We start from the raw sequence: 24,871 nt of genomic DNA on the forward strand, positions 1-24,871 counted from the left end.
AATTCTTAACATTTTTAATGAAAAGTACTTGAATTGAAACGAACAACAAATAAAAAACCGAAATATTTTACATCGTTTTTCACAGGGTTCTTGTACGCCGGTGGGTACGCGGTGATTAAATTTGCGCGTTTGTGATTCGGTCTGTTGTTCATGCGCAGGCACATCTCACTTGTAATATAGGCCCCGGGGCATTAAAGTTAGCCGAGCTCATTATTGATATAGCTAAATGAATACATGTATATGATGAAAAGTGAGCTCGTTTCAGGTTCGTGGCTGCGGTTACAATGTGGTCACTGTAACTGTTTATCAGTTATCTTGATAAACATACAGAACATATGGTTCATTTCATCTTCACAATGCCAAAGTTTTGTTCAGTTCCATAATCACAAAATCTTGCCATGGTGAATATGAGTTTGTTTTAACAAATACATCTATTTTTAATATGCACATGCACAATATAAAACACGCAGATCTTTCAACAATATATTAATGCTTTCTTTGGAGATTCATGCTAGTATGAAGGTAGCGAGCATCGCAGAAAAAATACATAACCCACGTTAAATGATCGCCACCTCCAGAGCCCGCATAAGTCATCAAATAAAGCGTTTATATCTAAATCTTTCTTACAAAAACTTTTTGAATTATTCAAAAGAGTAAGCGAAAGTAAGTAAATTATTGTGTTTATTAGTGCGTTAGATAGTAGAAATAGCCAATTGTTCTTATATTGGAATTTGAGTCCGACATCATCATGATTATTTCGACCGATCAATGATTTTTTTTATCTTGCTTTAAATGAATCCTCTAAAATGCAAAAAGTTCATATCTGCACGAACCGTTTAACGGTTAAACGGGCCATGTTTCTGACGCCCTATTGATAACACATCTATTGCATTATTGTGCACTAACATGGGTACTTTCAAATAAATTAAATGAAAATAAAGGAATTGAATTTCCCAAACGTAAATATCAGATATGAAAATCATTAATATTTTTTGTTTTAGAGTTATGATGAACAAGGCTTCACACCAAAATAGTTTTCATGAAGTGCTAATGCTGATGCAACGCATCCAAGTTCATAACAATAAGATTCTGCAAAACTTTTGAAAGGAAAGGGGGAGAGGGGGTGCAGCCTCATCCAAATGTCTGGTCAAGCAAGAAAATTTCACTAGTGAATTCATTACTTTCACTTCCATTTATTACATGCTCCCATAGAGACCATAGGAAAAAGGGAGGGGGGGGGCGCTCCATGATATTTAACACCACCCCCCCCCCCCCCACCCACCCCCCCACCCCCCCCCCCCCCCCCCCCCCCCCCGATGTGCTACGTGCCTGTCATATTCATCTTTCCCAAAGTGGTGACATAGTTCAGGAGTTGTGATACTTAGGTTGGATGAAATCACTTTTGCATACAATCAACAGTGGAGTGATGTATGTAACCTTTTCAGCATATGGGTTCTCATTTTCCTCATGCTTATGGTTTAATACATATTGTATTCTATCACATGCTCAAGTTTATCTGTTTGCCAAGAAGGAAATATCCAATTTTTTTTATTGAAATGTTTTATTTGCGATTGCCACTTCCTTATTATAATAAAAGAATAACAAGAGTGGCAAAAATAAAAAAAAAAAAAACAAGAAAATACAGCATATCACAATGTGTTGATAGTACAAAGCTGACAACCCTCTCACCAAAATGTCTGACTCACTCTGATCCACTCACTCAATACTCCCAATCATTTGTTCCGCTCTACATGTATGTAGCTCATGGCTCTGGGTTCCTTCTGCTTCAATGTCTTCTTAGTTTATCATGCGGTTTCTCCCAATGATTTCATGGTATGGCTTACTCATATGGCTTTGATTGACTCCACTGTGAACTGTTCACGTTTTGTTCCAAAGTCTGTCATTTGATCAAAACTAGCACCGAGTCCAGACAGGTGATAGAAATATGTCTCCTTCTCTACCTGAACCACTAAGTTTGACACACTGTGTTCTTTTAATATGTTGGTTACCTGTAAACATAATACACGTACACATGTACAATGACTTAAAATAACAGAAATTTCCATTTTTGATACAGTCAATCTCTAAATGCAATATATTAAGACACCTGTTCCCTCAATGATTACATGTACCTACCTGAGCTACAATCTTTTGTTCACTGACTTCTGTAGACACCTGTACATGCAGAGTACCATGGATCTTTGAGGAGGTATGGTTCCAGATGTGTGGATGTCGATAGGTTAATACTCCATCAAGGGACATAATCTGAAGAACAACAAACCCTTGATGAAACATATTCAACAACCATAACATTACAGCACTATTATAAATGACCAGTTTGAAGTCATCGGATGGGAATTTGATGAAACTGAAAGTTCTCTGTTCTCATTTCTTAGGTGTGATTCATATTCCATCCTTTCTCACCTTCTGTAGTACGTCTGGGATCTCCGCCTCTAGATTGGACGGCGTACGCAGTAGGAGGATAGTGGAGGTTTCCCTCAATAAAGGAAACACACTCAGGAGTATCATGGTGGCAATGAACAGAGAGCAGATGGGGTCGGCGATGTTCCAACCAAAATTCTCTATCAGGAGTGAGGATATTATGACCCCAACACTGCCCAGAGTATCGGCCAAGACATGTAGAAATACACCTACAACACAAAGTACTCAGGGCTTACAAAACATGGAGAAATACACCCACAATGCAAAGTAATTTTTTAGATGCACAAACACTAGCCAAATACCACTTTCCCACTGATGCAGGAGACAAAACAAGATATCTGAGAGCCAATGTTCACTAATAATACCCCCACTCTGATGTGAATATACAAAAGTAGCAAAGTGGACACTCAACAGGAAGTTGATATTCGATTGGTACAAAATAAATCCCACCATATGGCATGCCTTAACAAAGAGTGTGTTAAAATTTCAAGCATCTGCGATTAATAGTTGCTGAGGAAAATGTGACACAATTTTTTGTTATGCACGGACAGACAGACAGACACACATGAGTAAAAACAGAATTCCCCCTTTTCCTTCAGAGTGGGGGCATAAATATCAACTTCAATATCCATGTAAATATAAATCAATATACAGGTTAATAATGTTAGTCCTCCTGTTTTTTTTATATATTATTCCTACCTTCCATGTTTGCATTTCTATCCTGATGACCTTCACCTCCATGACTGTGTCCATGGTTATGACCTCCGCCATGACTATGACCATGACCTCCACCATGACTGTGTCCGTGACCTCCGTGCCCATGAGAATGTGAACTTCGGAATGCAACAATTCCAAATAAATTGACTAGCAACCCTAATACTGACACAGTCTGAAATTAAATGTAATGATCTTCAACATACATAGGTGTATACTTACTTGCAGTAATAAAAATTTGAAGAGATATACTGCAGATGACATTTTTTATGGAAAAGAAACAGTTTTAAGTTCAAAATCTTACTCCTCTAGAGCATTGAATTATTTTTACTGACATTAATACTAACCAGAAGTCTCTCTGTGGATACTACAGGGGGTTCCACTAATCGCCCAAGGGCCTCCGTGAAGACAAAGATACCAATAACCACCAGAAACAATCCATTGATGAAGCCAGAGAGAACTTCCACTCTGTCATAGCTGAAAATAAAAGGCATTACATTGACATAATAAATAAATCATATATAAACATGATAAATGAATTTGCTTATTGTGTTTTTAAAAATGGGTTCTTTCTGGAAAAAAGGTGCTTATATCTGTTTTGGATTATGCTCAAGCCTTGTTATCAATCAAACCGTCATGTATAAAACCAACAATTCCAAGTTTAAAACTGCATGCCAATACAATTCCATACTTAAATTTCCTTTTATAATTCAGCTATCAAAAAGACATATTTTTAATAAAAAAGGCATTCTTACCCATATGAAAATATTCGAGTAGGTTTCCATCTACTCATGATTGCAGCATAAAGTCCCATCACTAGAGCTGAGCAGTCAAACAGCATGTGGAATCCGTCAGAGATCAGACCCAGACTGTTAGTCCATACCCCATAAATCAACTCCACAAAAGTAAACATCTGAAAGAAGTCAGGCAAAACTTTGGTTAAGTCTCAACATGCACACAGGGACTAGAAAGAATTGTATAAAATTGTCTTGCATGCTATAGCTTTTATGTTATAATATTCTTTTGTCTGTCACATGATTTCATTTTGACTGTTTGCCAAAATGGTGATGTCTATTAAACCATTGAATACATATACATACAAGTACACACCAGATAATATCAACAAATATAATCTCATAAGGTATCACATACATGAAGATGTGGTATACCACAAAGGAAGGAAAACCTACCAAGTTAATGCACAAGAAATAAAATATTTTTCTGGAGTCTGACTCTTCTAGGATCTGCCTTAAACCGTTTTTCATCACAGTGGCTATGGAGTGTGAGGTTCGCGCGAAGGCGTCAGTGTTGAAGCTGTATAGAGGCTGACCAGACGGTGAGTATCCAATAAAACTACCCGCCTTACTACTGCGGCCTGGCCATCCTAACATACTGGTGGCTGAATAATACAGCAGATTCAAACTTTGTAAAGTAAATGAGATGATTAAAATCTAGGTAAAAAGGTCCTTCAGAAAATTTATCTTAAAGACATCTGTGGAAAGCAAAAATTACCTAAAATGAATGTCATCAAGCTAAAAATAACGCCCCCTGACAAGACATGGTCTTCTGTGATGATGTCTTTGGTTACCGTGGTGATCCATGACACCATCGGATGGTTCCATGTTACTCCTAGCAACAGAGCACTGATAAATATAGCATACGTTCCATACACAGCAGTGCGGGGACCTTGTAGATGGTTAGAGGCTACCGCCTCAATGTAAAAGTCAAGCAGAAACACAAACAGAATCACCAATCCCATGGGTATGACTAAATACAACCAAGACTCCACCTCAGACTGAAAATTGAAAAAAAAACATTACAATAGAAGAAAGTCAATTCATCAATAAAATGACTGCATTTTTAAAATTTTGCAATTCACATAATAAATTATTATTTTTTTTATTAACATTTATTCATTTATTGTATTTCATAAACAATTTTAAGATAGATACAGGTTTTACAATGATTTAATTTTCCTTTCACCGCCCATTCATACATGTACACACATTCACATCAGTAAAGTAATATGCTTGTAAATTTACACAGATAACGTTAAATGGAAGATATATAAAAAAACAAAATAATAATATTTTATATATTTTTTCTAGTATCCTGAGCAGTAATTGATTAAGTAATTTTTTTAGTATTCTTTTTTTCATAATCAAATTTAGACCAATGTTAGATAATACTAGTTGTTGATACAAACCTCTTTCGTAAAATAAATGAAGGTTGCCCAGGGGAAGAGAACTGTGGCCTGGACTAGTGAAGAGAGGGCATGAAGCTTCTTTGCCCCACCCACATCTACGGACAGTTTACGAGAGGCACTGTTATACCCGACCTGCATACACAGAGTTATGGCAAGCAGAACCACTCCTCCCTATAAAACAAGTCCAAATAAACGGCTCTTAAAGGGACTTGGACACGATTTGACTTAAAATTTTCAAATTTTATTTTTCCATTTTCAATGTTTATACTGATAAATATAGAAGTTTATAATGCTATGTCAAAATTTGAAAGTCAAATATCGAGTTATAAGCAAGATACAGAGTTCATAATTCTTTGTTTTGTAAACAAACTTAAATATTGTCATTTTTTACATATGTGTTGTATTGGTGTAAGTTTCAATCACATGTATCTTTCTTTTGTTGATTATAGTATTTATGAAGATGCTGAATTAGTTTAATTAGTTTTTACTTGTCATTTTGTCGAAGAAATGGTAATTCTCTACATTTCATTTTTTGTAAACAACTATAAGACTCGAGCTTTGTTTACATAACAACCATTTCTTACTTCTGTATCTCGCTTGTAGCTTGACTTTAACATTCAATATTTTGGTCAATCATTTAAAATGCACCAGTAAAGCATTTTATACATAAAAAATAAAAATAAAATTTTTGATCTTAAATCGTGTCCAAGTCCCTTTAAAAAGGCTCCAATGTTATCTTAAACAACTAGGTATGAAATACAAAATCATCGGATATTGTATCATCAGTCTTGATGCAACATTTTCATTACTTTTGTATCTTCACATTTGTATGCATACACCAGTAACACATTTATGGTAGACTCAAATATTTGAATTTTACCTTGTGGTCCGACCAGCCAATGAAATTGACTGTGTGATAAAACAGATGTGAAAATATTGAATGATGCTTGTCCTTTGCTGTAGCCTCTGTTAAAGAAAATGTCTCTTTCCAAACAACTTATGAACAAGGAAAATTCCTTGTTAAAGTTATCAATTTTATATTAACCACCTATTAACAGCTGTAATGTCATCAATATTTGTACAAGAGTAGTTTAGTACACAACAAAGGATACGTTCATGGTCACCCAAGTGATCTAACTTCTCATCATGGTCAAACAGAAGCAGAGTGATCACTGCAACCAGGAAAAATATGGCACCTCTCGTCTGTATAAAACGTAAATACAGATTAAAGATAAAATGAAAGACAGGAATTAAACAAATATCTGAAGCCTCTTCCCAAGAGCGGGCACCCAGGGGGGCTTGCTAAACTTCCCCTTCACTACAACACAAATATTGGCCAGCATTATCAAGCGCCTGCTCTGCTGAACAGGCCTCAGGTCACATGTTCCAGCTGTCACTGGTTCCTACCTTTGCTGGTCCTCCCCCATTGTTTGTGAAGAGGGCACTGGCACCAGCAATTATCACAAGATCGCTGTGTTCAAATAGAAGGATGGTCCTGTCAATGAAATGATAAAGATGTTTCATCGTACCATAAATTTGAAATGACACACTCAAGTACAATACTGAATCTCTTGCATGTAAAAATTCAATAGATTCTGAAAGATAGCTTTATATATATATATTTCCAACTTTCATTGAAAAATAAGTTTTCCAACTGACCTCAGAGGACCACAGAGAGTGAGGCCAAAGAGCCACAGCAAACCAATGAATGCACCAATGAAGGCATGGCGGAAAATACGAAAGTACTGCAACAGAACAAGATTAAGGGTAAAACTTGTGTTAAAAGTAAACTGAAATACTCAATTTTTGCTGATTTTGACCACAGTTCTGAGATTTTTTGTTACAGATATGAATATCTTACAAATAACATTTGTGTAACAACTGTATTATGTATTTTCAATTCAATATCATCAAATTTTCAATTAGGGGTAGTTTTGAAAACTGATTTGATGTACATACATAGCTTCTAACATATTACATGTACTAAAAAAGTAAAATATGCACATGTCAAATCAATGAACCATGTATCAGGAATGTGAATGGCAGAAAAAGAAAAAGGAGGAAATCATTTCATTGTGGGTCTGTACTGATCTCTAAAGTGAATATTTTGATTAATTTTCCTAATCCACTGAAATCAGCATATTTGCTGAAAAATCACATCCCTGATGTACATGTATGCTGTGTTAATGTTCTTACCTGATTATTACTTAATCTCTTTCCAGAGGAAAATGGTTTCTGAAGAACTAGCAAGGGCAGGGAACTCCTACAAAGAATCATTAAGAAATCATTATTTATTATCTGAAACATTTCATTATCTGATACATTTCCTTAGTGTGCATATTTCACTCAATTTCTTTATGAAACAAACACATTAGAGAGTAGAGAGTAACAAATATAAAGACTTAAGATATTTAATAAACAAATGATGAAAGACTTCATTACTTGATATATTTTGGATGAAAAATATATCATAAATATGTGATTGACATAAATATATGCATAGATGAAGATAGAGGAAAGTTTTCCATTACATTTATTTACCCATATGAAACAAGTATCATCAATTTCCCCCTTTGTTTCGGTAGTTTGTTACCTGGATCACTCCGAATATTTTCACTGTTATTTTGATTCATTTGGGCTTTTTTTTAATGTAAGTGGCAACATTATTTTTACTCTGTTCACGTTTTTAAATTAGTAGACACTCTTAAGCTATTGCCCTCAGAAAATCTTAATTATGAATTCATGTTAAAATATCTATAATAATTAAATTTTCAACTTACCAGAACTTAATGAGGAACAGGAACTGTACAACTGGTATGACTTTGAGTAAGTCATAGGAGACAAAGAGACCTACAGCTCGCAGAAACTTGGCAGCTACCAGCAGAATCAAATACACAGACAAACTGAAAACAAAAGTAAACATCCGTAAATAATGACAGAGAAAGTGTATCTACTAAGTAGAAATCAATATATTCTAAAGAAAAAACTTTCCACTTTGTCCATTGAATGAATGTTAATATTAAGTAGTATTATGTGAACTATGAAACAACAACCCAAAACAAATCAAAGCTGCTTATTAGTAAACTTGCTTGTTTATGAACCACAATGCTATAATTGTCAAATGTGTTTTAATAGATTCAAATACTTTAATTAAAAGCTGTTGACAGATCTTCCATTAAATTGCCAGTACTTTGCCTTTAAGATTGTATAATAATTTTTGTTTTACTTTTTTAAATATAGATTACTTCCTTCTTTTGACCAAACAATATTTGATAAATACAGGTATTACAAATTTAAACTACAAAAAAGGTTAGTTTTAAAGAAGTTACCAATAAATAAATTATTTGGTCTATACATTGAACCTGTGTGCAATCAAAACACAATTTGTTGACATATATGTCTTTCCTTGATTTTTTAATCTTTTCTTACATGTATATTTAATGTGGGAAGATGGTGCATTTTGTGTGACACAGTGCATGAATATTCAGTAAGCTGGGAGTGAATAGGCAAATCCAAACACAAGTAAATACTGTATACAGGGTTATTTTTGTTCCATGTAATTTTCGCCCTTCTATACTTGTAAAGAGTTTTGACCCAATTTGAATTCACACAGACACAGTTGTGTTTAAAGAGAAGTAATTTGAGACATTGGAATTGACAAGGTCTTAAATTCGGCCACTGACGAGGGCAAAAGGGACAAAAATAAAACAGGGACAAATATTTCTTTGTATACAGTACTCGGGAGTGTGGGCTTTTGACTCTTGCCACAGGTAACCTTTTAATGTGTGTAAAAAGTATTCCATTAATTGCAAATATGACCTCAAATACCTATATGTAAAATACCGGTAGATGTAAATCAATGCTGGCCGGTTTGCATACTTGTTATGAACACTTGCATTATCAATTGAAAACCTTATTTAGGAATTAAATTCTGAAATTTTATCAGAAATTGATTGAATATATAAACCACAATCACAGAATCAAACAAAATTCCAATGTCAAATAAACTGTATAAAGTCACAGTTATTGGATTTAAGCAAGGCTTGCAAAGCCAAACTTCGGAGCATACTGGATAAATGTGTAACGCTATATAACAACACAAAGAATACATTTACCATTGATTGAAATGTTGATTTGATTTAATAGGAAATATTCTGTAAAATCAATATAGTACAATAATTAAGTTAAAATTAATTACAAATCAAATTAACAAGTTAAAACATGCAGATATAGATCAAATCATATTAAAGGAGCATGGTCATGATCTTCATTTTCTTTTCTTCCAATTTTATTGTCTACAATACTTTTCTATCAGATGTGTTTTTAATGGGTTACCAAAATGTTGAGTTATACATGTATGAGATAGTGCTCACAAATCTTTGTTATTTGAACATGGCCCTGCCCTGCAATGTTTTCTTTAGCCTCGGTTATGATTTGTCTGCATATAACATTAACAAGAGATTTTGCTGATCAAAGAAATATACATATCTGTAAACAGTAACTATAATTTACATTTGTTAACTATTGTTAAGAGTTGTTAATCCTAGTTTCACAATTGCTAAACTACGTATATCAAATAAATTATGTTTTGCATTTGCAAATGGTTGTTTAAGGTGTTAATTATAGTTTTACACTTCTGAAACATAGATTGCATCAACTATGATTTACAGCTGTGAAATATAGATTAATATTGATTTTTAACAATAAATATGTCTTTAAACTAAAGTTTACAACCATTAAACCTAGTTTTACGACTGTGAAACTATGATAAGTTCATTTTTGTGAATTTGGCATGCCATACATGTATACAACACTCCTTTTAACTTTGGTTTGTGGGTTAACCGTGTAGTTTGAACAGATTGATTTGTATGCCAGAGGAACCAAGTTCAAACCCCAGCCGAGGCAATATGTGTCTCTGTTTCATGGATGCAAATTGACAGTGGAAATGTCACTGAGTTTATTGACCTAGCCCTCAACATGGTAAAATCATAAAAATAGTAATTTCCTGTTTTGCTCTTACACAGGCTATAAAACTGACTCTAGCTATAGCCTGTCCCAAGTTATTGCTTCCATCACTTTTTGATGATTTTTAATCAAATTACACATACCTGTGAAAGAAATACAATTGAAATCGTTAAAAGGGAATATATCCAAGATATCTTCATTGAACAATTATCCCTTTCCACTCAGAAAAATTCACAGGAACGAAAACAGATTCTTTACGGAGATTTATAATGGGGAATGTTTACATCTTTCTCCCTTCGGAATACACTCGGGATACATCGCGCAATTTTTTAACGTTATCATCCGGGCTTATTAATGGCTGTTGCAATGCAAAATCTCCGTAGACTTTCAATTTCGGGATGTGTATTGAAACCTGAAGCGGTAGAGGGGGCGTTTCAAAACAGATAATCTGGACATTTTTTATATTAGTGGATGAACGTAGTTTGAGCACAAAGGTATTTACTGTTATTGAAATATCAAGCAAAAAGTGGTGGAAGCAAAAACTCGGGACAGAGTATAAATAGGTTAATCAAGAGATTGCACTGGACCTCGTGAATGGAAGCATTTCTGTTCCTATCTGAATCAGTTGTAATACATGTATAATATTAATCCTACATTTACAAATTTTTTTTAACACACTGAATTAAATAGGAAAGTACTAGGCCTATAATCGGTAGCAAAATTATCAGGTATCTGACAAGTAGGAAATGGCATGGCTATGAGTTACTATTCCATGATAAATATCATTCTTACCCTGATGAATGATATATTGCGTGTTTTGGAAGTAAACTGCCATGGTAGTTTGTTTCCGACATGGTATAACTGCAGTCTTATTAAATTTTTGTATTTATGTTACGTGGGGAAATGCATCGTTTACATTCCGGAAGTATCTCATCTTCATTCAAAGTTAGACAATCTTTAGTTTCGCATTCTGAAGAAGTTAACTCGTACGTAAATTAGTACATCAGATTTTGTTTTATTTTGCCATTGTCTGCACAATTTTAATAATGATATAATGATAATCTGTAGATAAATTTCAATTTTGCTATTCTTTTATATTATTTCTAATTTAATAATCTCTTAGAGGTATATTGAGAATGTAATGAACTTTTGCCGGGAACATAAACGTCATCGTTTGAGTTTTATCAGTTAAAGCTGCTTGGCCCGATTTTATATCAAATTTTATGCACGCTTTTTAACGATGGCTATGCTTAGTATATGTATAATAATAGACATTGCAGTAGTTTTACCCGTCAATTATGCCAAATTTCAATGAAGAAAAATACGTACAAAATTTGCTAACAAAACAAACGACATTAAAAGGTACCGCGTTATTTCGCCTCATGTTATATTTCATCCTGACGACGAGACGGGTATGGTTGTATTACGACTTTGACATCGCTTCAAATAAAGGTCGAAATGATCAGACAAATTACAAATATACATGTGTACGTTTTGTTCGCTAATATTTCCAAAGTCTACTTTCTTTACAATCGATGCATAGCATGCTGGTTGAATAACTCCAATCATTCGGGGGACGAAACCATGCGGTTTCCTTTTCTAGACATTCCCGTGATGCATTTTGGTTTGTTTTTTCGTTTGCCCAAAGAGAAATTATTTTATCTACTTTGAATATTTCTAACTTTGAAAGGAGACTGATTCTGCTGGTGTAAATAGGAGAAAGTCCATAACTTTCTAAGATAAATGATTTGTATGGAAAAAAATTTGATACTGTAATTACAAAAAAATCGGACCAAGCAGCTTTAAAAGGGTTACTGTCGTATCACCCCAAAGCCAAAGCGCCCCATGCACGAGCGCCCCAATTTTTTTTAGAGCGCCCCAATTACGTTTCACGAGCGCCCCAAATGTATTCACGAGCGCCCCAAAGTAAAATTATCATTATACCTTACGTCTTGGAAAATTTGCACGAGCGCCCCAAATTGGATTTTCCAATATTGTACTAAAATCGGGATCGTTTCCACGAGCGCCCCAAAATGATTATCCTGATTATGTCTTTCTGCATAGAATCTTGTTGGATTATTTTCTAACGAACGTGCCCTGAAGTTGCCTACGATTTGTAAGAAAAGTATCTTATGATTAGAATCTCATTTCCACGAGTGCCCCAAAATAACTTTTAACTTTGCTCTCAAATCAGCATTCTATGTTGCTATAAAGTTAATATTTGACTACATGTGTAATAAATATTTGAAACCTGATTTTGCTTTAAAATGTATGTTGGAGAATCTCACTTTTACGTTAAATAAACACCATTTACACGAACGCCCCCCAAATGAGATTATTCTATTTTGAACTAAAATCAACGTTGGTTTGTGAGTCCCCAAGTTTGGATTAATTTCATGAGCGCCCCAAAATGGTTTTGTTTATTAGTCCTTATTTATCTTCTATGGAATCTCATTAAACTTACACATTATTATTCCGAGCGCCCCAAAATACATACCTCATTTTTTTTTTTATTTCGAGCGCACCAATTCTGTTGAATTGTACAAAGTATTCTTATTTTTGAAGGAAATTTTTAATAATGTCAGATATAATCCAACACAATTGTTCTTCTTCTCTCAAATTTTCCGCGCAAACCTGTAAATATGTTTTTAAGCTTACATTTACAGTCAATCATTATATTTATAAGAAAAAAACAACAACAATGCGTAATATGTGTATTATATATGTTATAATTGTATTTGCAGTGATATATAGGGCCAATGGGACGGGTGTGTCATTATTTATTTTGTCTTACATATACCGTATGTGTTAAAACATTATAGCTTCCGAAGACAACTGACGATGATGTGATCAGGGACGTATATTGTTAGTATATACGTCCCTGATGTAATAGAAGGGGATATTCGGAAACATTAAAAGGTGTCAAGGGAGGGGGTATCCTGTCACGGTATCAGGAGAAAACATACCCAGACACGCGGGAGACGTTGGCTTCGTCCATACCCCTTTGATTACTGATTAGATGTGTGTACAGTGTACACCATGTACTAGTAATCACTGTGTGTATTGTATGTATACATTGATTGTGTTCGGTATTTTGTAGAAACTATCAGTAATGAAAACACACCAAAAGGAAACGTGATATTTATAAAGGAAGCAATGAACAGACCTGTTTACAAATATTGGCATATATTCTTTAATTAATTATTATTAAACAAGAAAATCTAATTACATGGAAAATTATGATCTATGTTTGTTCTTATGATTCGAATTTCGTAATAAGTATCCAGTTAAAAGGTATGCATAGTTGTAGGTTCTTCATATTGTCCTTATTTGTAAATTCTTTAATTTGGCGTAAACACCAAGAAACATGTATATAAAGATTCTGTTTATATAAGTATATATGAACATTTGTTAACATAAAATATGACGACCCCCCCCCCCCATTTCTGAATGTTTTATCTTTAGTCGATAGAATGTGAACGATTAAATGCATATATATATATATATATATATATATATATATATATATATATATATATATATATATATATATATATATATATTTGCATCTTTCCGAGATTCTTTAAAAAAATTAACTAAGGAAACCTCACCGAACAGGGGAATATGTGAGAATATGTGAGAAAATAAATGAGAATATTCACTTACCTTTTTCTTGCAATCGTACGAATGTCAACGAAGGAATAACACCCAACACCCTGGATTAAAATTTTGCTCAAAACATTCCAATTATTACTTTGGGGCGCTCGCACGTGAAAAAATTTAATCATGAAAAAAAAAAACATTTGGGGCGCTCGTGACATACATGTGAAAAAATTTAATCATGAAAAAAAGCAACATTTGGGGCGCTCGTGACATACATTTGGGGCGCTCGTGAATTGTACTTGGGGCGCACCAAGGAAAATTTGGGGCGCTCGTGCATGGGGCGCTTTGGCTTTGGGGCGAAGTGACCAGCACCCCAGTTAAAAAGATGGCAGCCTCCATGTGAATGAAAATAATGTTTCATTACTTATATCAGTTTCGTCGCAGAAAGTAAAACTTTGAAGCCTTATGAATAATTCCTGAATATTTTCAAACCCTTTTATACCAGGATAAAAAATTAGACAAGGTCAATCATCACATTGGGTGTTTATAGTAAAGTTTTGAAACCATAAGAAACACACAAGCATGTGTTACCTAATTTTGAATTAAAGGATAAAATGGATATATCAACTGCTGGACCATTGGTTTTGGAGACTCTCACCAATGCATGTTCTCAGAAAGCCGATGTCCTTAAACCTGCAGAACGGCAACTCCAGCAGTGGGAAACACAACCAGGATTTTATTCCATACTATCGGTATGAATTTTTATATGCTTACTGTTGTGACAGTCAGCCTGGTTCGATATCTGGCGCCAGGTAGAGCACTTGATTAGAGATTTAGGGGGCTCAAATCCTAATCTGCTCATTCATTTTCACTTTCTCCCCTTTACAGACTAACCTGCCAGGTGAAAGAATCTGGGGATGTTTGATCAAGGGTGGTGATCATTTAAGGGGGGAGGAAACGAGCAAACTTGAACCTTCGAAAATTTCTAGTAAAGTGTCCACTGAGCTAGTATTAGGCTTTGGAAAGTGAACATTTAAATTGATAATGTCATTGGTGCATGCAACAATGATTTGATAATTGTTACAGACAAACAGTAAAGTAATAAAATTCTAAAATTTCCGGAAATAGTTTATTTTTATCAAAACTGTTTATTAATTTTCAGGAAATATTCAGCAATCACAGCATTGACGTGAATGTGAGGTGGCTAGCAGTATTGTATTGTAAAAATGGAGTGGAACGATACTGGAGAAAAACAGCTCCCAAGTAAGATTGCAATTCAGCCATTTCAACATGAATTTTTTCCTACTAACAAATTATGATGCATGACTAAATTAACATTAATAAATTAATTCATGCTTTACTTCTAGTGCCATGTCTGAGGATGAAAAAGAAAGGCTTAAATCCAAATTGATTTCAAATTTTTCAGAGCCAGTTCCACAGGTCAGACATGAGGTTATAAATCTTTGATACCAATATATGACAAAGAATCCATGTAGTTTAAGGAGAGGGCTGATATAGGCAGATTGCCTGCTGCCCAATTAAGTAATATTTTTACATAATAAAATATTGTTTAGATTGATTCTTGTAGTTTGAAAGTTTTAATCAAGACATCACAATTAAATGTATTTGATTTATAAAAAATAAGATGTTGTTTAAAAGTTTGAATAAAGACCAAGCAATGGAATGTATTTCATTAAGACATGTAAGATGTTCAGCTTTGTGTATCTTTATAATGTTGATTTAGATTTATGTATCTTTATAATGATGATTTAGATTTGCGTATGATTTTTAGATAGCCACCCAGCTCGCTGTCTTGGTATCCAAGATTGCCCGACTGGATTGCCCCCGTAACTGGAATGCCCTGCTCCCGGCCCTCTTTGAGGCTGTTCGGTGTGAGGACCTCCTCATACAAGAGAGGGCTCTCCTCATCTTACATCATGTGACTAAAACACTGGCTTCTAAAAGATTGGCTCCTGATAAAAAATTGTTTGAAAGTGTAAGCTATACTGGTGTATCACCTTATTTGAGAATTTCTGCATATCATTCATGTATTTTACTTAATGAGCGTTTTCAATTTAATGCTGATTTATAGTATAAAATGAAGTTTTTGACTTGTTAAAACCCTAGTAAAACCTAGACTTATTGTAGCTGACAAGTGAGATCTTTGGATTCGTGCATGGGTTGTGGACCCGGGATCTGGACCTCTTTGCTGAACTTTCATTGGTTCACAGTGAAAATATGGGACCAGCGATGGATAGAGCAAACCTTTCTTGTAAAAGTATTGCTTTATTTAATTGTCTTCATGATTACAAGTTCATGTTCAATGTTGTGTTTCATACAGTTATTGAATTTCTTAATGAAACCAGATTCTTCAGATTTTTTCCTCTATGTATTGTTTCAGTCATTAGAAAGCAGATAGCGTACGGAACTAAAGATCCTTCATCCAACCAGGATATGTCTAGCTTTTTAAACCAGATATTTGTCAGACTAAAACAAGTTCTGGGGTTTAGTAAGAAATTTTTTACATATTAATTTATCAATTACTGGTAGATGTACCATTATGAGTACCTGTAATCATTTAAAATGTAAATGTGTATTCAAAATAAAACAGATTTTTGGACATATGCTAAAAGTGTTTTTACTGGTATTACATTGTATATCTTCCCTCAGGTTTAATTTTATTCATTATTTAGGACAGAGTATGTGGGGAAATCCTCACATTTTGGAGAAATGTCAGAAAATGATCTTGATGATGACTAAAATTGTAAGTACAAAATTTAGCTAGGCTGGGATACACACACATGCAATACAAACTTCTTTTCACAAAAATCTTTCATTTGATCAAAATACACCAAAAAAGTGCTAAGATATTGTAAAGTGTGAACCTAATACTTCACCATCTTTTATCGGAAATGATTTTTGAATATCTTGACTAAACAAAATTATTGTCTAGTGTAATGTACACATACAGTACATGCATTAACAGCATACAATTAAAAACTTCAAGCTAATCTATGACTTAATTTTTCAATGGTAGAGAAACTTATAGGGCCATAGGTGATAGGGAAAAGCAAGAGGGAAGCAGTGTAATGTAGAAGTGCTCCCTTGCTTAATGATATAAAATAATATAAGGAAGTGCATGAAATTAAACATAAATAAAATGATTTCAGGATTTTATTGAAATAAAATGAGTTCCTGTTTTGATTTCCAGTTGCTGGATCTACTGGACATTCACCCTATCTCATTTATACAGCTTGTCCGACCGACGTTAGAGTTTGTGGTCACATATAATTTTTCATTGTCTGAGAAAGGTAAAATCAGTTTTCAATGTCCAAATCATAATTGAACACAAAAAATTGAGATATCCAATTAGAATAAAAAGTCTTACCTTGTTAACATGTAGAAATTGTTGAGGATTTGCTTTGGTTATTACAGGTCTGCTATTTGAGAGATTCTCAGTCAACTGTTTTAATTTGATGAGGGGAATCCTCTCCAGTGATGTGTACAGACCGATGAAATCTCCAGGTATGACTCTTGAACCCATAAACAGACAAACAAGTAAGAAGTTAAACAATTCTGTAATCTGTTTTCATCAATCTTATTGATTTTCAGAACTTACTGATACTGTTAAAATGGAAGCCTACAAGATAAAAATGGATTTTTTCCAATTTGGAACCCTTCGAGAAATCTGCCATCGTTTGGTCTCTCAATACTTCCTGTTAACATCGGAGGATCTCAGTAATTGGGATGCAGACCCAGAGGGTTTCTGTGAGTCAGAGTGCAGTGCATATGTACTTGTACATTGGAATATAAATACATTGTGTTGTGAGCATGGGTGACATTTGTACATAACTTACATTAAGATACACATGGCAATGTTTCTTCTTCAGGTTTAGAAGAGGGAGGAGATTCCTACAAGTATTCTTTGAGGGTGAGTCAAGCTCAGACATGTTCTAGAAGAGGGTTATTTTGGCATTGTGATATTGTTAACATATATTTGGAAGAAAATGATTTTTCAACAAGTTAGCTTGGATTTAGAATTAGCAGTTTCCTGAAGTGCCCATTTTTATATATGTATGCATAACATTTAGCGATGCACTTGATCTAGCAGTTGCGACTTTCCACAAAAAATACTAAATAGAATACACAGCCAAATGTAATACATTTACAGTAGTCAACCTATATTTTCATGGAATTGAGTTGGTTGAAAATAAAAAATTTTGGGCAAATTGATCATATCTATGTAAGCTAAGCTGGAAGAGTCAGTATCTGAGTAGTTGAAATTTGTATATTTTGTTATAGTTATAGTCTCAAAGAGCATATAATAGATCTTTTAAAGCATTGCAGCCCTATGTTGAGTTGTAGAATTTTGTTGCAGCCAAGTTCAGAGGTCCTGTATCTGACGATGTTTAAGGAATTCCGAACGTCGTTGACCCCTGTGGTTCTAGAAATGGTGCAAGCTGTCCAAAACCCATGTGACCCAGAGGATATGGTCGCCATTCTCAGAAAGGATGCAGGTGAGTCGAATCTCATTGTCTTCGATGATGGTTTCAGTGACATGTATGATCATGACAATACACATAATGCTTGTGATTTCAGTATACAATGCCGTTGGACTGTCAGCTTTTGACTTGTTCGATGATGTGGATTTTGACAAATGGTTCTCCACACAGCTTCTACAGGAACTTAATATTAAGCATCAGAAGTAAGTAAATACATGGATCAGAAGTAAGTAAATACATGGATCAGAAGTAAGTAAATACATGGATCAGAAGTAAGTAAATACATGGATCAGAAGTAAGTAAATACATGTACATGGATCAGAAGTAAGTAAATACATGGATCAGAAGTAAGTAAATACATGGATCAGAAGTAAGTAAATACATGGATCAGAAGTAAGTAAATACATGTACATGGATCAGAAGTAAGTAAATACATGGATCAGAAGTAAGTAAATACATCGATCAGAAGTAAGTAAATACATGTACATGGATCAGAAGTAAGTAAATACATGGATCAGAAGTAAGTAAATACATGGATCATAAGTAAGTAAATACATGGATCAGAAGTAAGTAAATACATGGATCGGAAGTAAGTTTATACAGTACATGTGTTTTCAACTTAAAGGATATGTTTATTTTGATTAGTAAAATATCTCCAAGGGGTTGAGGACTCGTTAAATTTATTCTAGTTTAGGTCGACATTTATTCTACTGGTAGTTTATGTCTTTATTGATGTTTAAAATCTAGGGTCACAATCCACATACTCTCAGAATCTTCATTGTTGACTTATGAAGATGTTAATTGATTAAATTTTACGTGATATTTGATCGTCATGTATATATTGATTTTTTCCAGTTACCGTATCATCCATCGCCGAATCATCTGGTTGTGTGGTCAGTGGGTAGGAGTCAAAATGTCTTCCTCTCTGAGACCCACCCTCTACCAGGCCATCATATCTCTCCTCAACCAATCAGAAGACCTAGTGGTCAGGATAGAGGCTGCAATGACCCTCAAAACTGATATCCTTTACCACTGGTTTAATGAAAATTTGAATTATATACCTGTCAATGGAAAAAAAATGATTAAGTTTAAATTAGATCAGAGCCACGTAAGCAAGATATTCACCACTGGTATCTTATATTTTTTGTAACAATTAAATATAATTATTCTTTCTACTAGAAAGGTTATGAAATACATGTCAATCATAAATATGTTTAATTTTTTTTTTTGACATCAACATGCAATTTGATCTCTTTTAATTTCCTAAAAAAAACCATTATTGAGAGCATTGCTCATTGCATGTTTATGAACCATGTATGTAGCTTTCTTAACATTATTTTACCAGTAGATGATTTTGAGTTTAATGTGGAGCAATTTTTGCCAGTAAGTTTTGAATCTGAAATTGTTGACAATGATATACCCAACCTTGGAAGGTTCCTGGTTCTTACTGATGTCCCTAATTTCTTTTCCAGTTTTTGGATTCCATGTTTTCTCAGTTGTTTGAACTATTAAAAGAAGTCCAGGAATGTGATACAAAGGTAATACCTAGACATGTGGTATGTCTTCAGTATATCAAACCAAGATGTGCTTTTTTTTGTCACCTCTTCATGTAAGATTTGGCTTAGGTACTTTGGGTAAGGGGTTTGGGTCTTGAGGCTTGGATACACATGTGTATATGTGAAGTACATGTCTAAAGTAAATTTGCATAATACAGTATCTTTTTAAGCTTTAATTTTTGGAAAGATGATATACATGTGAATTGTTAATCTCAAGTGCCCCCCCTTGAGAAATGAAGATGGAGCAAAGAGATGACTTTTGACAAGATTTTATTTACTACTTCAGCTGGTTTGCTATTTATTTAACATATAAAAGAATTGCATACCACACAATGACAGCAAAGTTTTGGTGCCTTTACACATACTGATGTTGTTTTGATCTCTCCAGATGCAGGTGCTACATGTGATATCTTTCCTAATCGAGCGAACTGGTAGTCAAATCAAGCCCTACGCTAGTTCACTCATCCAGTATTTACAGACTTTATGGCAGGAAGCACAGGAACATAACATGCTGAAGTGTGCAATACTCACAACATTGGTGCATTTGGTACAGGTAAGGTTTAGACGCAATTTACCGGTAATCTGTTCTATTACCATCAGTGTTAGCAATATACTTGACAACAGGTAACAACGAATTGTTACATGTGCGTAAGTGATGTGCATATGGTTTGCTGTAGAGTTCTCTCAGCGGTAAAGCTTTCTTTAAAATTAAGACATTCAGAATAATAAAATAAATAGTACCCAATTTCTCTGATTATATACTGAGTTAGAAAAATGTCTGTTTTAAAAACCGTAAAAGTTTATGAAAAATCATATTCTGTTTCAATCCATATTAAAAAGTATAAAATGGGTCCATGTAACTAAAATTCCTACAGGTACAAGTACTTTGTCTCTGCATACCTGACACATTTTAGAAAAGATACTCTGATTTCACACAATTAAGGATTGATGACTGCACAAACATGCACCAACATTTGTACTGTACAGGTCTAAATTTAAAATTGTCAGGGTTTTGGGCCGAACTGTACATCGATGTACGAGTTCCTTCTCCCGGTGATTCAGGTCAGCACTGACGTGACGCAGGATCAGTATGTTTATCTGGCTGAGGATGGACTAGAACTCTGGTTAGAGACACTGAAGAATTCCCCAAATCCTAATGATCATCTCCTACAGCTCTACAGGAACATGCCGGGACTTCTGGGTAAATTACCAAAATAGCTGTACTTGTACAAATAGTGACTGGCTGCAAGCTCCAGTATTATTATGCAGTGTATCTGGTATTTTCATTGTTGTAATTTACAAGAATGATAAGACATGGTCTTATTTTGATTTGAAAATATATTACAGAGTCTGGAACAGAGAATCTAAGAATTAGTTTGAAGATCATTGAGGCCTATCTTCTTCTATGTCCAAACCAGTTTATGCATGTATGTATCCAGTATTCACACTACCTCTGAAGTCTTAACACACCCGTATTATTGAAAATCCAGTACATGTACTATAAAACATACAGTTCCCATAATCCCTACCTGAATCGACATTTTTATTTACAGAACTTTTGTAACAGTCTGGCTTCCTCACTACACAGTTTGATGTCCGACATTCGAGAGGAAGGACAGCTATTGATATTACGGGTATGTAGTGACAAGAACAAAGTAGATACACGTATAAGGTAATCCCTATTAATACATGTATGTTTATAACTGTGAGTAAATTAGTTCATAAATTCAAGAAATAAGGAATTAAAAAGAATATTTTCACACCCAATGCACTAACTTGTACAGCTTTGCATATTTAGTTACCAGCATACAGTTTCATGCATATAAATTTTGTGTAAATTTTTTTCCTAGGTTGTTGAATTAGCACTTAAAGTATTTCCTAAAGAAGGACCAGATATATTTCTAAATATCTTAGTTTCGATGGTGAAATCACTTGTAGAAGAGAAGGTATGTTTATGTAATATAACATAATGCCTCTTGTTAACTTTTCTATCTTGGTATTTTAGGCCTAATACTTGTAGTCAGTCATGAAAGTTTGCTTTCAGCTTGTACCAAAACTACTGACAAAGTTTTAAATTTGTATTTATAGAACGAGTCAATATTGACTGCTATGAATTTGACTTTGTTTGGAAGAATTGTTCTACAAAACCAGGAGTTCTTGTGGAAATTTATCCAGCAGATGGCACACCACTACCATCAAGAAGTAGGTAGTGTTCATATAGTCAAGACATTAACAAATGTTTATCTACTGGTATGATCTATAAAAGCTTCCAGAAATTTTACACCTGTCTTTTTTTTCTTTACCATACATCTTCATATTAGTTGTGGTCTTGCCCTCTTTGTTTAGATACACAAGTATAAATGTAATTGGTTGTTTATAATTTGCCTGTTTTGGTTTGTTTTAGGCAGACAGTTTCTTTGGACATCTGTTGGATATCTGGTTTGACAATATGGATTACATCACACAGCCAGAGAGGAGAAAGTTGTCCGCATTGGCCCTAGCCTCCCTATTGTCTGTGAACACAAGGTACCATGTCCCCTGGTTTATAATCTCCTTTAACCCAGGGTACCCTGTGTTTCTATTACGTGTATGACAATTAGACTTGTTCTATGACTGGTCTGTTTTTGTTTCTCCCATTCCATTACACGTGTGCAGGGTACATAATGTATAATCTAAGTCAACTCAAAGTACCCTGTCCCTCACTTAACAGTCTCTTGATATCTAATATTGACTGAGACCTAACACGTAGCCTTACCATATCTCCTTGAGATAACTTTATATCAATTCATCAATTCCATTAATGGTATAATATTAAATTTGTTCATTTTAATATACCCTGGAATCATTTAAATTTTCGGGGGACAATTGTTATGGTTTGTGGATTTTTTGCTTATTCTACTATTTTATTGCTTATTTTTTATACATTTGTAGTGTTGTAGAGGAGAAGTTTGTGGGGATTGTGACCACGTGTGTAGGCGTGTTGCACGATGTGACCCGGATACCTGTAGATGATGACCCACTTCTGCAATTAGAGTAAGGACTTGTCTCGGATTATGAGCATACTTTAAAAACAACATTTTTGAGAAAATACAAACATGCAAATTGAATGGAATCAACATAGTATTGCTCGGACATGTAAATAAGGTTCACAAATTTAATGTTCAGTTAAATTACGTACATCGTTACATGCGTGACTTCTGTTTACATTATATCTTCTCTTGTTCCTACAGTTCCCTTGTAATCAGTGATACAGATCAGAGCAATGAAGGGGATGATGAGGAAGTACTCCATGAAAGGCGGAAACATCAGGTGACATGTAGCTTCGTAATCAAATAGATTCCCATTCTTTGTATGATATGTACTTTATACCCCCGATAGTTCCTTGTTCTCCACATGCTGTGTAATTTTTCATTTACTTATTTACTGTAAACATGGTAATTTTGATGACCAGAATATATTTATACCTGTACATGTATATGTGAACATTCCTAAAAGTTGCTCTTTTCAAACTTCATAAATATATGATAAACATACATGTATATAACAATCGCAAACATCAACATTGGAACTACCGACAGGTATTTTTTTCACTCTTCATAAAAGTGCTGTTTTTAAGGGCTTTGTGCATTGTTTTACAGCTATCAAAGCAGGATCCAGTGCACACTGTTCCCCTCAAAGACTACCTGGTGTCTCAGCTGAGGGCATGTCAGGAACAGAGAGGTGAAAAATTCAACCAACTGATGGGACTGGTCGACCCAGAAATCGTCCAACAGCTGAAGAGCTTCACCAGGTAGCCATGGTGATGCCTTTGGTCCCTGCCAATTGTATTTCAATCAGCTTGAATATCGCTAGTCATTAAAAACTCAACAGAAGCAAGCTCCTCCCAGCAATCTCCGTAACTGATTCGCAGCCAATGGAATGCTTCTAAATTCTCATCCACTTTACTGGCATGTGTTTATTGTGATTATGGATACGTTTTAATTATCTGAGAGTGACAGTTTGGAGTATCCATACCCAGTTGTTTGTGGGTACCTCTGTGAAGTGACGGAAGGAGTTAGAGAGACACTCCATGAGAGTCTTATTTGATTTTAACTATTATGTAATTTACTATTGAAAATTTTAATAAATTATTGAAATTATTCTTCAAGGAATCTTTTTGAAAGATGTATATCATAGACCTCTGAGATACAATTCCAAACAGTGGACCTTCCATAAATACAAAAATAATCTCTCTGTTTAATTCATAAATATAACCATTTTTACAAGAGCTTGGACTTTGGGTAGTTGTGTCAAACAGCAATGTGACGAGGCCTGTCTATTTCATTGCTAGCCACTCAGCCATTGCTCTTTGAAATCAACATGATTTGCCTGGCTTTTGAGCTAAGACTATGCAATTGGTGCATATTTCGCTTGAAATCGCGTCATTTTTAACTTGTTTTGATGCAAGGAATAGTTAGCTACGCCCTTCTGAAATCGAAGGTCTTGTTAAAATGGTTCTATCTGATGAAATTTATTATGACAATCATTAAGATCCTCTCAATAGAAAAAGAATTATCCATTTGTTTTATGAAGTGGCACAAGATGCACTGTGTGGATATACATGTACTTTGTATAATTATGAAGTACCACTAGATGGGATATCCTCCAAATGCCAGTTTTCATCAAGGCAAAATATTACTGTATACAGGGCAATGTTCGCCTCTGATTAATTTTGGCCCCATTTCGTCAGCAGGAAAATTCTAAACAATTTTTAAATAACCGTATTGACTTAATAGAGTGTATATTTCTTACTTTGGGTGAATTCAAGACAGGGCGAAACAGGTCTGCAGGTGTAAAAGGGAGATAAATAAATAACATGAGGCAAAAATAACCATGTATACAGT

The 24,871-nt window shown here is 34.4% G+C and overlaps 2 protein-coding genes across 3 annotated transcripts; one reads left to right on the top strand and one right to left on the bottom strand.

Annotated features, from left to right (window-relative positions):
- Positions 1-1,483: 1,483 nt before the first annotated feature.
- On the bottom strand, positions 1,484-11,271 carry LOC128178174 (zinc transporter 5-like). Of its 2 annotated transcripts, XM_052845217.1 has the most exons (17): positions 11,120-11,271; positions 9,478-9,516; positions 8,143-8,265; positions 7,559-7,625; positions 7,022-7,107; positions 6,770-6,857; positions 6,475-6,565; positions 6,243-6,319; positions 5,363-5,533; positions 4,669-4,951; positions 4,347-4,555; positions 3,912-4,069; positions 3,504-3,633; positions 3,142-3,331; positions 2,425-2,651; positions 2,137-2,265; positions 1,484-2,009 (listed from the first exon to the last, which is right to left on the bottom strand). In XM_052845217.1, exons 1-17 carry the CDS (start codon positions 11,179-11,181, stop codon positions 1,845-1,847), a joined length of 2,295 nt encoding a protein of 764 aa, XP_052701177.1. In that variant the 5' UTR covers positions 11,182-11,271; the 3' UTR covers positions 1,484-1,844. The 2 variants fall into 2 exon arrangements, with proteins under 2 accessions (XP_052701177.1, XP_052701178.1); XM_052845218.1 differs by lacking the exon at positions 9,478-9,516 and having other exon boundaries at positions 1,486-2,009.
- Positions 11,272-11,935: 664 nt separating this feature from the next.
- On the top strand, positions 11,936-24,128 carry LOC128178279 (importin-11-like). Its single transcript, XM_052845377.1, has 27 exons — positions 11,936-11,951; positions 14,539-14,682; positions 15,093-15,193; positions 15,298-15,370; positions 15,723-15,926; positions 16,079-16,208; positions 16,332-16,439; positions 16,624-16,694; positions 17,142-17,241; positions 17,366-17,455; positions 17,543-17,698; positions 17,821-17,861; positions 18,309-18,447; positions 18,530-18,635; positions 19,288-19,451; positions 19,775-19,815; positions 19,905-19,970; positions 20,377-20,541; positions 20,997-21,189; positions 21,336-21,415; positions 21,542-21,622; positions 21,839-21,934; positions 22,077-22,190; positions 22,393-22,514; positions 22,920-23,021; positions 23,219-23,297; positions 23,627-24,128. Exons 2-27 carry the CDS (start codon positions 14,545-14,547, stop codon positions 23,780-23,782), a joined length of 2,916 nt encoding a protein of 971 aa, XP_052701337.1. The 5' UTR covers positions 11,936-11,951; positions 14,539-14,544; the 3' UTR covers positions 23,783-24,128.
- Positions 24,129-24,871: the final 743 nt, after the last annotated feature.

The sequence above is a fragment of the Crassostrea angulata genome, chromosome 3, assembly GCF_025612915.1.
Source record: "Crassostrea angulata isolate pt1a10 chromosome 3, ASM2561291v2, whole genome shotgun sequence".
Taxonomy (NCBI): domain Eukaryota; kingdom Metazoa; phylum Mollusca; class Bivalvia; order Ostreida; family Ostreidae; genus Magallana; species Magallana angulata.

Excerpts from the sequence above, each read along its gene's own strand:
- LOC128178174 (XM_052845217.1), bottom strand. The coding sequence starts at position 11,181 with ATGTCGGAAACAAACTACCATGGCAGTTTACTTCCAAAACACGCAATA. Across the intron at positions 8,266-9,477 it reads AATCAACATTTCAATCAATG|TTTGTCTGTGTATTTGATTC; the intron begins GTAAATGTATTC and ends TTTTGTTTTCAG. Across the intron at positions 2,010-2,136 it reads AACAAAAGATTGTAGCTCAG|GTAACCAACATATTAAAAGA; the intron begins GTAGGTACATGT and ends TTATGTTTACAG.
- LOC128178279 (XM_052845377.1), top strand. The coding sequence starts at position 14,545 with ATGGATATATCAACTGCTGGACCATTGGTTTTGGAGACTCTCACCAAT. Across the intron at positions 21,190-21,335 it reads GAACATGCCGGGACTTCTGG|AGTCTGGAACAGAGAATCTA; the intron begins GTAAATTACCAA and ends AATATATTACAG. Across the intron at positions 21,416-21,541 it reads GTCCAAACCAGTTTATGCAT|AACTTTTGTAACAGTCTGGC; the intron begins GTATGTATCCAG and ends TTTTATTTACAG.